At 38.6% G+C, this 14,643-nt stretch overlaps 1 protein-coding gene across 1 annotated transcript in view; it reads right to left on the bottom strand.

Annotated features, from left to right (window-relative positions):
- The window catches only part of pdgfd (platelet derived growth factor d), a 62,786-nt gene extending 48,432 nt beyond the window's left edge, over positions 1-14,354 (bottom strand). Inside the window, exon 1 of the mRNA XM_080512605.1 lies at positions 14,106-14,354. Within this exon, the coding sequence (XP_080368731.1) occupies positions 14,106-14,223 (118 nt within the window). The 5' untranslated portion in view covers positions 14,224-14,354. The remainder of the gene's footprint in view (positions 1-14,105) is intronic.
- Between the last annotated feature and the right edge of the window lie 289 nt (positions 14,355-14,643).

Below are 14,643 nucleotides of genomic sequence, written 5' to 3'. Positions count from 1 at the left end.
AAAGTGTTCTTGCCGTGATGTCACTCCATCATTCTTCTGCACTCTTCCACAGTCTTTGTATTTCAATGGCGCTAAATTCTAAACATGGTAAATGTCAACATTTAATGTCTAAAGAAGGCAAATATGCCTTTCAGAATTATTTGTTATGGGAAAATAATAAAAGAAAACTATAAAATTAACATGAAATATAGTGTCATGAGCAATTTAAATCTTGTTGAGTTCTAAGCGACTGTTCATTGTCTGCTTTACTCGTTAAAGATTATACTTTTTTTCTCCAATATTTAATGTCCAGATGTCAGATTGTTACAATGTTTTTAAATAGCCATGTGGTCTATACATACGGACTAACCATAAATGTTGTAGTTATACAGCTAATCACAATAAGGTGAGGTTTTAGGGGGAAAGCCTGAAGAAGCAGGAGAAAAAACAAAGGCATTTACTTCAATCAGTGGAGGGACTGGATGCTGCAGAGAGAGCCTTTACATGATGAAAAATAACTTAACCTGCATGTAAAGCTACAAAAAATAATCTAACAAACTGGTATTGGAAAAAAGAATATACAAAGTAATTTTGCATATTTTTTTATACACATTTTAACTGTGTGATGTAGATCTGTTATCTCTCTCTTCTATTCAACAAAAATCTAAAGGTCTGCCAAATGACTACCACAGATCCTCTAAATGTCCCTCACAATCTCTTCAGAGAGGCAGTTTCAATGTCCCACCTTGCCTGAGGGGATATCAATGTAATTAACACACCAGCTGCAACTTCACTGGCATTGTTATACACCAGAGTTCTTTGTGTAAATATGAAGTCTAATGTTGTTTTTTTAATAGACACTGCACTGGCAGCTCGGATTTTCATCCTGCCAGCCCTGTGGACCACTGGGCCATAATCATCAGGGATTATACAAAAAAAAAAAAGTACACATGTCTTGAATTTGCAGCGACAGTAAGAAAAGGAATCATAGCTGGAAACTCACTACAGCATTATTCAAAATGTGAATGCACCATGTTAAAACAGCTGGTTTGGGATTAATATTCTTCACCTTGATTGTAATGTGACTTTCAGCATTTGATGATTTCGGTTGTCATAAGCCAATGTTACAATGATAGTAACATCCAGTTAGATACAAGGACAAAAAAAATCAATTATGCAGATGTGCAGCATCTGCATAATTGTCAGCATAATAATTGCTGATAATAATCAGCAATTGTCACATGGACATTATTAGTTTAGTTCTCCACATTCAGAACCTAGCATTAACATGTAACCCAGTGAAATGTTATTCCTCACGAACTTCATGATAAATAAATGAAGGTACTCTAGTTCCTAAATGTTGCTTTTTAGCTATAAAAATGCCGCAGGTGTTCACAGACGAATTTATTCGTGTACTTTAACGGTGCTTAACAAAAATGAGATCGCTTATCTTGAAAATGGTAAAAACATGACTGAACATCAACATAAAATGGAAGATTTGGCATGTAATGCTCGCAAAAGAACAGTAGCAGTATCCTGGCCTTCTGTTGTAAAATATCTGGTTGATGGAAGCTATGATGGTGAGGAAAAAGTGGATAAATGAATATGCAGGCAAGTAGTGAAGAAATACTGTATTAGTAAAACATTATTTACTTGCTGTGTTTACACTCAAGGCTTCACTATTGGATACTTATATAAAAACAGAAAGATGGGAACTTTGGGTGGGTTCATGCTTCAGCAGACCTAAAGGGGCTTCTTGGTGAGGTTATCAACAAAGCTGCATGGTGATGCATTCATTTAATTTGAGTTTTTATTGGAATGACTATTCATCAAAATCTTGACAAGCTGTGAACCAGGAGTTAATGTTAAAGTCTGATAAAGAGATTAAAAAAATTAATGTAGTTGGGTACAACAGCACTGCAGTGTATGGCACGATAAAGTACATTATATAAAGTTTCAGTGTTAATTCAGCTGCTGACATCTCCACTTGTGCCAACAATGATAAACAAAGATATGAGTTACAATAAGTCAAAATGCTGCAGATCAGGACAAAGCAAGTGTCAGACATACTGTATGATGTGTAATGTTAAATATATGTTTAAGTCTGTAAATTCTGGTGTCTGCATGATTTTCTATATTCGAGTTGAGAAATACTCTTTTTTTCACTGGAAAAATTCCACCTCACAATGGATGGGAGTGTGAGGGAGGAAAGTACTCCCTGTACTTAGATGCCATTTGAGACAAAACTGCATCCCATAGACCTCAGAGTTGTATAGGATTGCTTTGTGTGTCTACATTGTTTGGTTGGGAGATGAATTATTACAGGGAGGAAGACAATAAAGTGAAGTGGTATCATGCAATCTGCTGCCAACCACACCTGCAACACACATCTATTGCATATGGTTCTCAGAATTTAATGGAAAATCTCTTCCTCCCGACGGACCAGCAGAAGCGCCCTGATTCTTTTTTCCTTTTTTTTGATGATTTTCTTTAAACCGCAAATACATTGCTGTGGGCAATCTTTTCGCGTAAACCACCATAACGTGTTCTGTGTACTGAACACAGCATACATATCATTATTCTTGCATTTTCGATAGTTGTACCTTTATTAAGTCATCTGTATTGCTCACCAGACTATGGAAACCTCCTCAGCTTCGACCAACTGGGTCTCAACTGGGTCGACGTAAATATGTTGTCCAAGTCCATTGGCAGTGTTTTCTGTAAATACAAGTGGAAATTGGTTTCCGCTTGTCGTAGCGACACCATGACACGTCCTGCAGAGCAGCTTTTCTTGGTGTCTGTTGCTTCAAATCCAGAATAGCTCCAAATTGGTGATGTTTGAAATAAACTCCACCACTTGGCTATATACTTGATTATTAGCCCAGTCCTATAAATAACAGTGTGTGGGGAGAGCTTCATGAGTGTCCCTGTCGTGGTGGTGGAGGGGGTCTGATAGAAGAGAGGAAAATCTGGGGGAAAACAACTTGTAGCAAATCTCTAATTCCGTGTTTCCACAACATTTTCAAGTGAAAACTTGTCTTTTTACTTGTTAGTTGAAATAAAATGATGCGTTTGGGAAATGGATTAATAATGAAAGCCACATCAAGTTGCACATATCATCTTGTGTCGAAAAGACATTTCACTTTAATATTTCACATTAATGTGATATACCTAAGTTCCTGTATTTATCAAAACCCATATCCTTGTTGCAACGCTCCAAATGATCAGTTATAACATGTTCACCTGATATAATGAAGTCTTGATTTCCACACTATATACCCGTGTCTTACACTGATGTTTTCTCTTGCATTGCAATAACTTTATGATAATGATTCAGCCAGGTCCACATTTACAGCATCCGCTGGGGATACAGCTGCTTGTCTGAGTCTGACCTGCTACAAGCTGTGAAAGGTGGACATGCCCGGCGCTGCAAACAATACCAAGCAAACACATCCACACTCAGTACCTGCTTGCCAACTCAGCAAGTCACCAGGTCAGTGTGAAAATGACTTCAGAGACTTTAAAGTTTGCCAAATGTTTGGAAGAGAGATTTAATGCTTTTTCTTTTTAAATCAATGAATCGCTAAGACAAGTCACAGGACACAATTTACGACTGATTCATTTCATTTGGTATCAGCTTTGGGGTTGAGGCCTTCCTGCAAGAAGAATGACACTCAGCAGACATACTTGTGATATTATTTACATTGGCTAAGATATGCCAAAAATGAGGAGTTAAATGAACACAAACAGGATAATCTCAAGCAAAACACAATATCTCTTTTATAAAGGAAGAATTTATGGTGACACCATTGTAAAGAATCACATTCGATTTTATAAATTAATAGTGAGTAGTGAGTCTATGTGTTGGTGAACGTATGATCTGCATTATTTTAGCTGAAAGTATTTTTTACCAGCCAAGTTGGAAGCAACAAAAGTCAAATTAGACAATTCATTTGTTCCGTGTGCTATTTTCACAAGCAGGCCAGGAAGTATCCCTGCACTTAACCACTATTCTTATCCAACACAAACACAGCCTTCTCTTTATCTTGGTATCTGTAACACACAAATAGATCAGCAGTTTTCTTCCCCCAAGCATGTACTGCTGTTATAGGGTCAGAATCAAGGCGATGTGGACAGCTCGCACAGTACACACTGCTTTCATCTTCTTATTACCTTCCATTTTCATTAATCAGTAAGTGGCATTTGTGGTGTGCTATGACTCTTTTCACCAACTTCCTCAACCCTTTCAAACTTTGTCTCTCCATATGTGTTATCTTGATGGTTCAATCTCCTGTTTACTTGCCTCTCACTGCTTATTCAGCAGTCCCCTCCCACTCACATTTCCCTGCACTCTGGATCACTCTTTTCACACCTTTGCTCTGTCTCTTTTCATATCCATCACTTTATTTGTGTTGTCTCATTTTATCTCGCGCTGGTCGACGCCTTTCACTTGCTTTTTCTTTCATCTGCCAGTCAGCGTTTTTTGTGAACCTTGCATATACTGGCAGAGTACAGCATCTCTCCCTTTGCTTTACCCGGCTCCACCTCACCTCACCTGTTCTTCTCATCCCCCATTTCCTTACTCTCCGCTGTCCTCTCCAAATACTTATACTTCCCCTTTTTCCTCATTTTACTCTATTCATCTTACTCATTTCATCTTTTCCTCTTTCATCAACGACTCATTTTCTTCATTTCTCCATTCTGATCTTGTCTCTATTTCTGTACACCTTCTACCTCCTTTGCTTGCTCCTCTGTATTTTGCTCCTCTGTTATCTGCAGCCAGTGGCATTCAGTTGACTCTGCTGCCAAGACTGCCTAAACTCTACAAGGACCAAACATCTGTCTCCCCGTCTCTCGCACTTGCTCGCTAATTCCCCTCCGACGTGTCCCCGGCTCAGCTCGTTTTCAGAAGTGCTTTATTGGCTGGTAATTTGAGAGATTGCGGCCAAAGAAGGTCGGCACACACCAGTCGCTAACAATTCTTCTGTGTAACTCACGTCACGTCATTCGGGAAAATGGTCGTCGGTAAAAGAAAGCCTCTTTAATGAAAGTAACTGCAGTACAAATAACTTTGTCGGTTTTTATTTCCCCAACACTTCTGAACAACTATCTACACCTACAACAATTAAATCACAATCTTCTTTTCAAAGAGGAAAAGTACATGTGTAAATATTTTATGTCCTCGTGTCGTTTAATATGATTGTAACAATAAATAAGCCAACATTTTTAAAGCATCCTTAAAATATTCGAAATTAGCAAACATACTAAATAGAATAAAGACTTCCGAAGTAACAAAAGTAATTATAATTTTTTTTTTTTATTGAAAAGCACATTAAATAAAGTGTGTTTTCATGGAACATATCTACAATACTTTAATCTAGTTAAGTATACAGTTTGCATGTCCTCCTTGTGCGTCCAGAGGTTTTTATTCATACTGTGGTTTCCTCCCAAGATCTTCCCTGTGACAGACTGGCAGGATGTCTGTTCACCCATTCAGCTGGGATCGGTTCCAGACTCCTTCCCCTTGACCATAAGTGGTGTAAAGTGGTATTGAAGATGGATGGATGTACACCACCACCTCCAGCTAAGAATATTAAACTATTGTTTCCTTAATTTGGCACCCTCAGTGGAAAGAAATATGTAAGAAATTACATTTGTCTTAATCATTAATATCTCCTGATTGATTGAACAAGTTTCAGCAAATCTGACAGTAAAAATCTCCTTAAGAGATGCCCAGAACAAAAATATCACCATAAGAACAAGGATCAACTGCCTGCACAGGTTGAATGTACTCACTGTCATCACTTTTTTGATCTTCTCTTCTCAACATATTCAAGGTGATTTCTATACTGGAACTGTTGACAGTCAACATCTGCTTTGACATTGTTGTCCTCGACCTGCACATCATGGAGAATTTCAGAGAACACTTAAATCGAGTAAAATTACTTGATTAAACCTCTGGTCATGTGAGACCATGCTGTAGCTGATCCTAGTGAAAGACAGCTCATGAGAACTCTCCGGCTGCGACAGACAACCAAACACACTCAGGTTTAGACTACAAAACATCACATGACAATTCTGTTTTTGGACTGTGGGTGGAAAGTAAAGTACCCAAAGATAACCTAAACACACACAGGAAAAACATGAAGACTCCACTTTGAATCAAAACATGGTTTCTTTACTGTGGGAAGAGAGTGCAGCCACACACAATTAACAGGATAGTTATACATATTTACCATAGTAACACAGTACACTCTTGTGTTACTAACATGTGATACTATTACTGCTTTGTGCAATACCTAACCTATATGTGATGCTAAATTTACTAAAGACTTTATTACTTGTATGGTGAACCGTGATGATCCTCATCGCTTTGTAAATTGAAGCAGATGAGGATGTGACTACACCAGGCTTTTTACATCTGTAACGTGGGATAATTTTCCTTTGCTGGACAGGGCACCAAATATTCACATTTCCAGAATAATGCATCAAATGTAACATTGTCTAAAAACTGAAAATGGCTGTGTCTCATGAAAACATTAAAACGTTCATTTTCTTCTGTGATGACAACGCTGTAGAATGTATTCGAGTTAAAGGGTAAAAGAGTGAAACAACCTAACCTGGAAACCTATTTTTTTTCCTTTTGGCATTATTTTGATCAGATACTGAGATCAGATAATCTTCTTATGTTTGGTACTCAACTTGGGCCTTCTCTTCCTCTCCAGAAATCCTTATCTTTCTCCTCCACTCTCTCCATCAGTTCTGCTTCCTTCCATCTCCTCGTCTATGCTCTGTCCATTTGGCTTGCTGCTGGACTTACTACGGTAATACTCTCTGGAAGCTGACAAGGCAGAAAAGTGGAGGGACATATCTTTTAACTTGGCATATCTCTGTCTACACACCTTTTCCCTCTCTTGCCCTTTTTAAAGCTTCCTTCCTCTGACCCACCATATAAGGCCTGTCCTTCTCCAGTACATGAATCCACACCTGGGTCCACTTAATTTCTAAGACGTGTTGCTGCCCTTGTGTAGCACACACACAGCACACATGCTCCTAGTGCTGTCCAAGCAGTCACCTCCCTATTTTCCTGTCTGAAAGGGAGGAAAAGACTCTCCGCCAAACATTTTGGGTGGGGTTATGTTGGCTAATGCTGTGTATATGCATGTGTGGGGTGACAAGTGTTTATTTGGGGATTCCCTTGAAAGGGAGATCCTGCAATTGTGTTTGCATGCCTCAGCCTGGAGGGGTGGGAGGGGAGCAGTCCTGCATCGGGTGTCCTCAATGTGACTCATGATTCCCAATAACCTCAGCAACACTCCTCCCTGCTGTCACCCCTCTATTGAATATGAGGAAACAAAAACATTTGAATCATTTTTACCTTCTCATGAATCACTACACCGATCAGAGCCAGAACAGAGAAATCAAGTGACATCAAACAACAGTGATTGAACCCCAGTTTCTCTTCACATCACACACCATTTAAAACACCATTCCAATGTTGATTAAACTGTTTTTAATCATTTTCTTGGGCAAACTACTTCATTGTGTCACTGTGCATTATTTAAAACAGTGACGATTTAATTAAATCACTGCTCGATTCACAAGCATGCTTTTGTGAGTATATTCACTTTCATGATGCATTATCTCAGCATACACGTTCAAAAACTGTTTGCCTGTCCTTCAGGTTTATGGACAATAGATGCTAAAATGCCAACATCATTACAGGCTAACTTTGGCTGGATGTATTATCCCTATGCAGGTACCTTTGTTTGGTCTGAAGTATGCTGGTGTGCATGTCTGAAACATAGTTTGCCGCATTATATTTGTGCACGAGGCAGAAGGATGAAATAGCTTTTGATTAAAAACAGCTGAAACAGATGGAGGGAAGATGTGGGGATAAAAGGCAGAAATCAGAAAGGGAGCGATTGGAAGTGGAGGATCTGGAGAGATTGAGTGATACGTACCAAGGCAGGGACTGATAAGGCGCCACTGAGAGAGAAAGGCGACAGATAAGAGAAGAATTATTGGAAGAAAGAAGAAGATGAATCGAAGGGATATGCCTGGACTCTTAATAAAACATATTGAGGTTTTGTCACTACCAAGCATAGAGGTCACATCCTCTGTTTGGAGCAGCGAGTTGCAGTCGAAAACTAATCGGACTTTCATGACACATATAATGAATATTGACAAGTTTCTATCCAAGATGAGGGTATGGTTTTGCTCACCTGATAACCCTGGGATATGTAAGCTTTCTTAACTTCTATTCATATTATGTTGCTGCCGAGAGTATTTGGCAGAGGTTAGCAAAGCAGGCTTCATTTCAGAGATTCACAGGTTTGAATTCCACTGCCGACAAGTCGACATTTGTTCTATAAAGCACTATAAAACCCTTTTCCTTTGTTTTGTCAAATTAATAGTTTTTTCATGTAAAATCCATATCTTTTGATCCTTTTCAGATTTATTTTCATCATTTAAAAAGCTTAATCAAAGACAGCAGTTACAACAGACCACTCAGGCTTCTTCTATGTAAACACTTGACACATCAGGTCATAAGTTATTTAACGTTTTAGACAAAGCTGCACACCACAGGCCTTTTACGACCTTTATAGAGCTGAGACTTTAACATGAGCTGCAAGGTGGCACAGTGGTTAGCACTGTCATCTCACAGTGAGAATCTTATGGGTTAAAATACTGGCTGGGCCTTTCTGCAAGTAATTTGCATGTTCTCCCCATGTGTACGTGGGTTTCCTCCCACATGCATGTGATGTTAATCGTTGACCCTAAATGTCCTGCCAGTGTGAATGTGAGTGTGTCTGATTGCCCTGTGGTGGACTGGTGACCTGTCTCGGGGTATATCCTGCCCCAGGCCTAAGTGAGCTGGGATCGGCTCCAGAACCCCACAACCCTGATGTATATATTTAATCATATTGTGTGTTATCCACCCTATAATGTTATAACCTGTTAACAAAGGAAATGTTGAGTTTCATTTAACAAGTTACTTTTTTGACCCTTTTGGGTAAGACATTTCTCTCGTATCCCTACTAACTCAATATATGAGAAGCACTGAGCCGCTGCAGCGCAGTATGCCTGTGCTGGTCCAAGACTTTATTTAGGTAAAGGGGGCGAGAGGACACTACTTGGAATAGCAGGATTGTGGCAAGAGCTGGAAAACATTCTGGAAGTTTGCAGGAAATTTGTTTTGCGCTGTGGTTAAGCCCAAACATAATTATCTGTTTGCTGTAATAATCACCAGTGACACACTATAATGACAAGGTACCATTATTGCAATAACAAAGCCCCGTTTGGAAAGTCGCTGGGAACCGTTGGTAATGGCTAATTGAGTGATGCATTAAACAGATGACAGCACATGACTTGAAAAATGTTTCAAAAACTAAGATACAATTAAAATGCAATGAGTTTTGCCTGCTCCGAGACTGTAAAAATGTATAGGTTCAAAATATTATCATACATTTTACTTTCACTACCAATGTTTCTCCATCATGTTTTTTTCCTCCATTTTTTTTCTGTTTGTGTGTGTGTCACTCATGTTTCTCATACATGTGAGGTCAAGGATAAATTGTCAGTAAAGTTTTTCTAATGTACATTGCACACTTTAAACAAGAGATTATAACTATATTCATCTGTTACAGGAAATTGCTTAAATGACATTGCCATTATTTGGACAAAGTCATTAATTGTGACAATATTATTCATCAACAGGCATGAAAACATTTTAAATGAAAAATTATGTTAAACTGGCGCAGGAAAGCAGGTTGTTGTTTTATTTATTTTAAGTTGAGTGATTCTGTACTTGCATATTCCCAAGTTATCTCAACACTGCTGATTGCGAATGACAGTTTGTGATGTTTTACTATGGAATTTCTGTGTGGGGGGCCCATCTATCTGTGTTTCTGCTATCTGGGTCATCTGCTCATTTGACTCGAGCTGATAAGTTACTAAGAGCAGAAAGCCCAAACAGTAGCGACTCTATTCTCTGTATTTACATGTGTATTTGTTTGTGTTTCCTTTCCAACAAATACACTTTGTCACTCCATCTAAACCCAACCTCCACCCCAACCCTGCCCTTTGAATGCACACACACACATAGACGCACTGCAACAGCAGGCAAAAAGAATGGGGAAAAAACGCTGAACAAACACAGGAAAAAAAAAAAAAAGACCTTGAGGGGAATTCCTCGAAGTGAGCCAAGACATTTTGTCAGAACATTTATGCACCCGCACATGCACATACTGGAACACACCAGGGCTCACACACAAGCACATTCGCAGTGGTTAAAGGACAAGCGAAAGCTGCAGAGCTTCGATATGGAAACAACTCTAATCAGGACCAGTCAATCAAATAACACAGCTAAGCGCTCAATTTCCACATAAAGTGAAGGCAAAAAACTAAACAAAACAAACACACGCTCAAATGCACATACGTATACACAAATAAAGATATGATCTGATGACTGTTGATATGCAGTGGATTAAGGAGCTGCCACCAGTCGGCTTCACACTCAACTCATGAAGAGATGAAAGATTTTGATTGTGTGAGTCTGATAAGATATTATCAAAACATATAATTGGTTTGACAACATTTTACGAGGATCTCTATTGAATAACTTCCCATCTTAACACCAATCAACAGTATTGAGCAAAGTTACTATGTGAGCTTCTTGTTAATAGCAGTTTTATCAAAGCTGGCTGTTTAAAAATAAACATATTTGGTTCATAAATGATAAGTTGAGCATTGATATAGCTTCATTTAAAAGTTACAAAGATCAGTCAGTGTGATTGCGGCCTGGGTTAGTATCTCTGTGTGAGTGCTTTTTGTTTTTGTTCATATTGTCTCACTGTGTTTTTGTTAGACAACTGTGCACATGTTGTGTGTGCAGCAACAAAACCTTTTAATTACTGAGTACGAAACATGCACTTTGACATTTAGGTACTTGGTGATATCCAGTACTTATGTGAGTACCTGATAATGCCAATACAATCTTAGAATTACTTCAATATATATATATATATATATATATATATATATATATATATATATATATATATATATATATATATATATATATATATATATATATATATATAAGATAATAAAACAAACATGATTAACATTTTAAACATTGATTTTTTTTGGCACAGTATAATATTAACTGGAATGTATTGCTTTTTGCAAACATAGCTTTTTATTATGGATGTTTTGTTGTGGGCTGTTGTCACACGGTTTTATTCCTTCAAAAGCACAACTGCAGTTCCCACCAGCCAGCAGCACCTCAGAAGTGGTGCAGCTGTTGGCCTTTTCGCTTTTTTCTTTCTTTTTTTTGCCTTGATTTTCAATGCTATTGTGCCTCTGACGTCTGGCCTGTTGACACCAGATATGACATAATGTTGGATCATCGAAGCAAGATATGACCTGATGTCAACATGAGATGTTTTGAATTATTTTCCCCAGCAAACGTCTTGTCTCCCTACACTTCCTCGAGCTTGTGCATCATTTGCACTCAGTTGTTGCTTTTGTTTCTGTTTAAAAATCCTGTACCTGACTGGCATTGCTCCTCCTACATGGAATTAAACATTGAAGCATGAAAAAAAACACTTTTGTCAGTACCAAAAATAGAGTAATTGATATGAAACATGATATTGGTAGGCATATATCTGTAGTTTTAAATGGGTTTAAGAGAAAAAGCTTTTATGTCACCAGTTTTACATCAATTCTGCATGCATGTGGTACATTCATATGTTACTATAGAAGCTTGGAGAACAACTCTGTGTGGTTTCTCTTAATACTGAATTCATAAAGCTGATTTCATGCAAGTCATGACGGAAATCTCAAGTATTGTTGCCATAGAGGAGGTTTTTACTTCAGCTCTGCTGCAGGTATAAAAACCCATTGATGCAGGTGTTCACGTGAAGTACCAAACACTGCAAAGATAAAGAAGTGATCTAAGAGAAGAAATGACCTTATTACAACAAAAAGGCAATGATTTAAAAATGAATTCAAAGACATTCTAAAATCTGAAAGCCAACCTTCAAGGGCGTAGAAGAAAGAGCACTATTGCCCCAAAAGGAATCAAATGTTTGAAACAGCAGTTGGGGAAAAAACTTTGTATTCCTGCCAAATATATGGATGCAGGAACAAAGGAATCGGTATGCGACGAACACAAAGCATGCAGGGACTGGAAAGGCAAGGCACCTTGAAACACTTTTTCTTAAATCAACTTCAAGAACAAAAAATATATAAATAAATAAATAACACTGCCATCAGAAATTTGTAGGAAACTGTTGGAAAGGTTAAGTAGATGTTACACAGGTCAAATCATTACAAGTTAACACCAAGTGGGGAATAATTTTTTGGGGGGTTTGTTTGAAAACCATTCATTTGCATTATGTGTTCAAAATGATCTAAACATGCCTTCGTTATAACTGTTGTCCGGGGACAACGGTTATGCAATACATTTCAATTCTACAACATTCATTTAATGCAGGTGGTTGATGGTTTTTACATCTGCAAATACTGTATTTCGATTCAAGTGCATTCTGGAAGTCTCATATAATACAAGGAACTGCCAAGAAGATTTTCAACTGAATAAGTAGATGTTGGGAAACGTAACATACTGTACTTACAATTCTATTGTTAATAAAACATGAAGCTTTTATACTTCTTTCATTTGATATTGCAGGCGGGATTATTCCCCCCTCTTCTCACACATTTGGAACTTTGGCCAATGACAGTTGGTGCAGCTGTTGCCTTTAAGAAGTATCAACTTTTAGTTTGCAACAAGCCTTTCTTTTGTCATCATTCACTTATTTTCTACCCTGTCTTTCTGTTGTGTGGCAGTGCTACTGCCACTCTTTCGTATTCTTCATATTAAATCCATTTTTCTACAGATGTCTTGCAGGATTTTAAGATGTTGAAACTAGTTCATCACCATAAGGTTTGATAACAATCTTACTGGAATGTGCAGGCTGTTAAATGTGTGGACAGTCAGACTGAAAAAGGCATGACCTCCTGTCCCTCCTCTTATTTAACAGGTGTGTTTAGCAAAACAGGCCTCAGGGGCGCCATCCAAGTTAGAACCTAATACAGTGGTATTTCAATGCTTTTTAGCCAAAAGCAACCTCTGTGTGTTTGCATGCTTGCATGTTCGTGTGTGTCCAATCAAATTTGCAGCACAGTGACTTTAGCCCTTGGGCCAAGTGAAAGGTAAGCATGACAGACCTCCAGGAAGTTATATAGTTAAGAGGTTTAGAAAGTCTGCAGATTTTAGTTTAAATAAGGGAGTGCAGTCGCCCACAAAAAAAGGACACAAGCACCCAAACATCTGAGACATAAACAGCATGCACGCTTTTATATTTTACAGTTTCAAATGTAGCTTTCAATTTAATCACCATGCACTTACAACGAGCCATGTCAGTCACCTGTCCAAGAAAAGTGATGACTGCACTGCACTGCAAGCTGCCACGGGAAAATCAGTCAATGCAAGGGCAGTATTTGTTGGTCAATTAAATATCTTGAAGGCATTATTGATCCCCTTAGATCAATGTTACAGCTGAGCATTGGATCACAACAAATCTAGACCCTGGGGTGCTTTCAGGACAAACTCTGTCTTATACAAACTACTCAAGCATTCAACCAGGGGCGGAGTTTCCATGGTGGTGGGCGAGGGAGGGAAGGATGGGGGATAGATTCACAGTAAAAAAAAAAAAGAAAAGACATTTTTTTTTAATGTTACGCTATGTCATAGATATTTTTCTTTCTCTGCACCAATGAATCTGCTTTGGATCCTGTAAAATATCTCGCAAACTGCACTGAGGATGTTGAAGAAGACAATGTGGCCAAGGGGACATGTCATCTTTATAAAACAAAAAAGGCCGCCAACAAAAGCAAAATAAAATAAAAATGAATACACATACTGAACAACGATATATTTAGTACTGTAAATATCAAGGGGAGACGTCACTGACTTGTATGTGCCTCCCAAACTTTCACACTTGGTACATCTTGTGTCCTTTAACTAAAAAATGTCTGGATCAGCCCCTGTATTAAGGAGACAGCTTCACGTGTGGTTTTTGACAAAAAAAAAAAAAAAAAAAACGACGCTGTCTTACCGTCTCTCCTGTTGTTGCTCCTCAGGACTTTAGTGGAAGAAACCTGAGCCCTCCCGACCCCGGTGACAGTACACAACAATAAAACCATCCACATCTGGAAAAACACCGGTCCTTTCATGGTGCGTAAAACATGCGTAAAGTTAAAGAAAAAAAAAGTTTCACTTTGGAGCGTTCCAACGAAAGAAAATCCCTTTTTATTTCGAGACCAGAAAAGTTTTGGTCCAAAGAAAACTTTTTTAAACCGCAAATGACAGACCAGACGTGTTGATTCCCGTGCCTGGCGCAGACGATGTTCTGTCGTGCGCCAAAAAGTGTTAAAATAACTCCTGTGGAAGTCAAGTCAGCAACTGAGCCGCAGGTGGAGGATAATATAGCTCCGTTCACGGTCAGACATGGGGCACAGGCGCCGGACTTCTTATCTCCGTGGAGCCCAAAAATGTCTTCGTAGTCACTCCGAAATATCCCGCATAGTTCAGTCTTTTTCTATCTGACGCATCTGCTGCGCGCTTAAAGTCCGTGCGTCAAAGTTTGTGTGCCC

Source organism: Blennius ocellaris (genome assembly GCF_963422515.1).
Source record: "Blennius ocellaris genome assembly, chromosome: 2".
Taxonomy (NCBI): domain Eukaryota; kingdom Metazoa; phylum Chordata; class Actinopteri; order Blenniiformes; family Blenniidae; genus Blennius; species Blennius ocellaris.
This window is presented reverse-complemented; position numbering and strand designations above follow the sequence as displayed.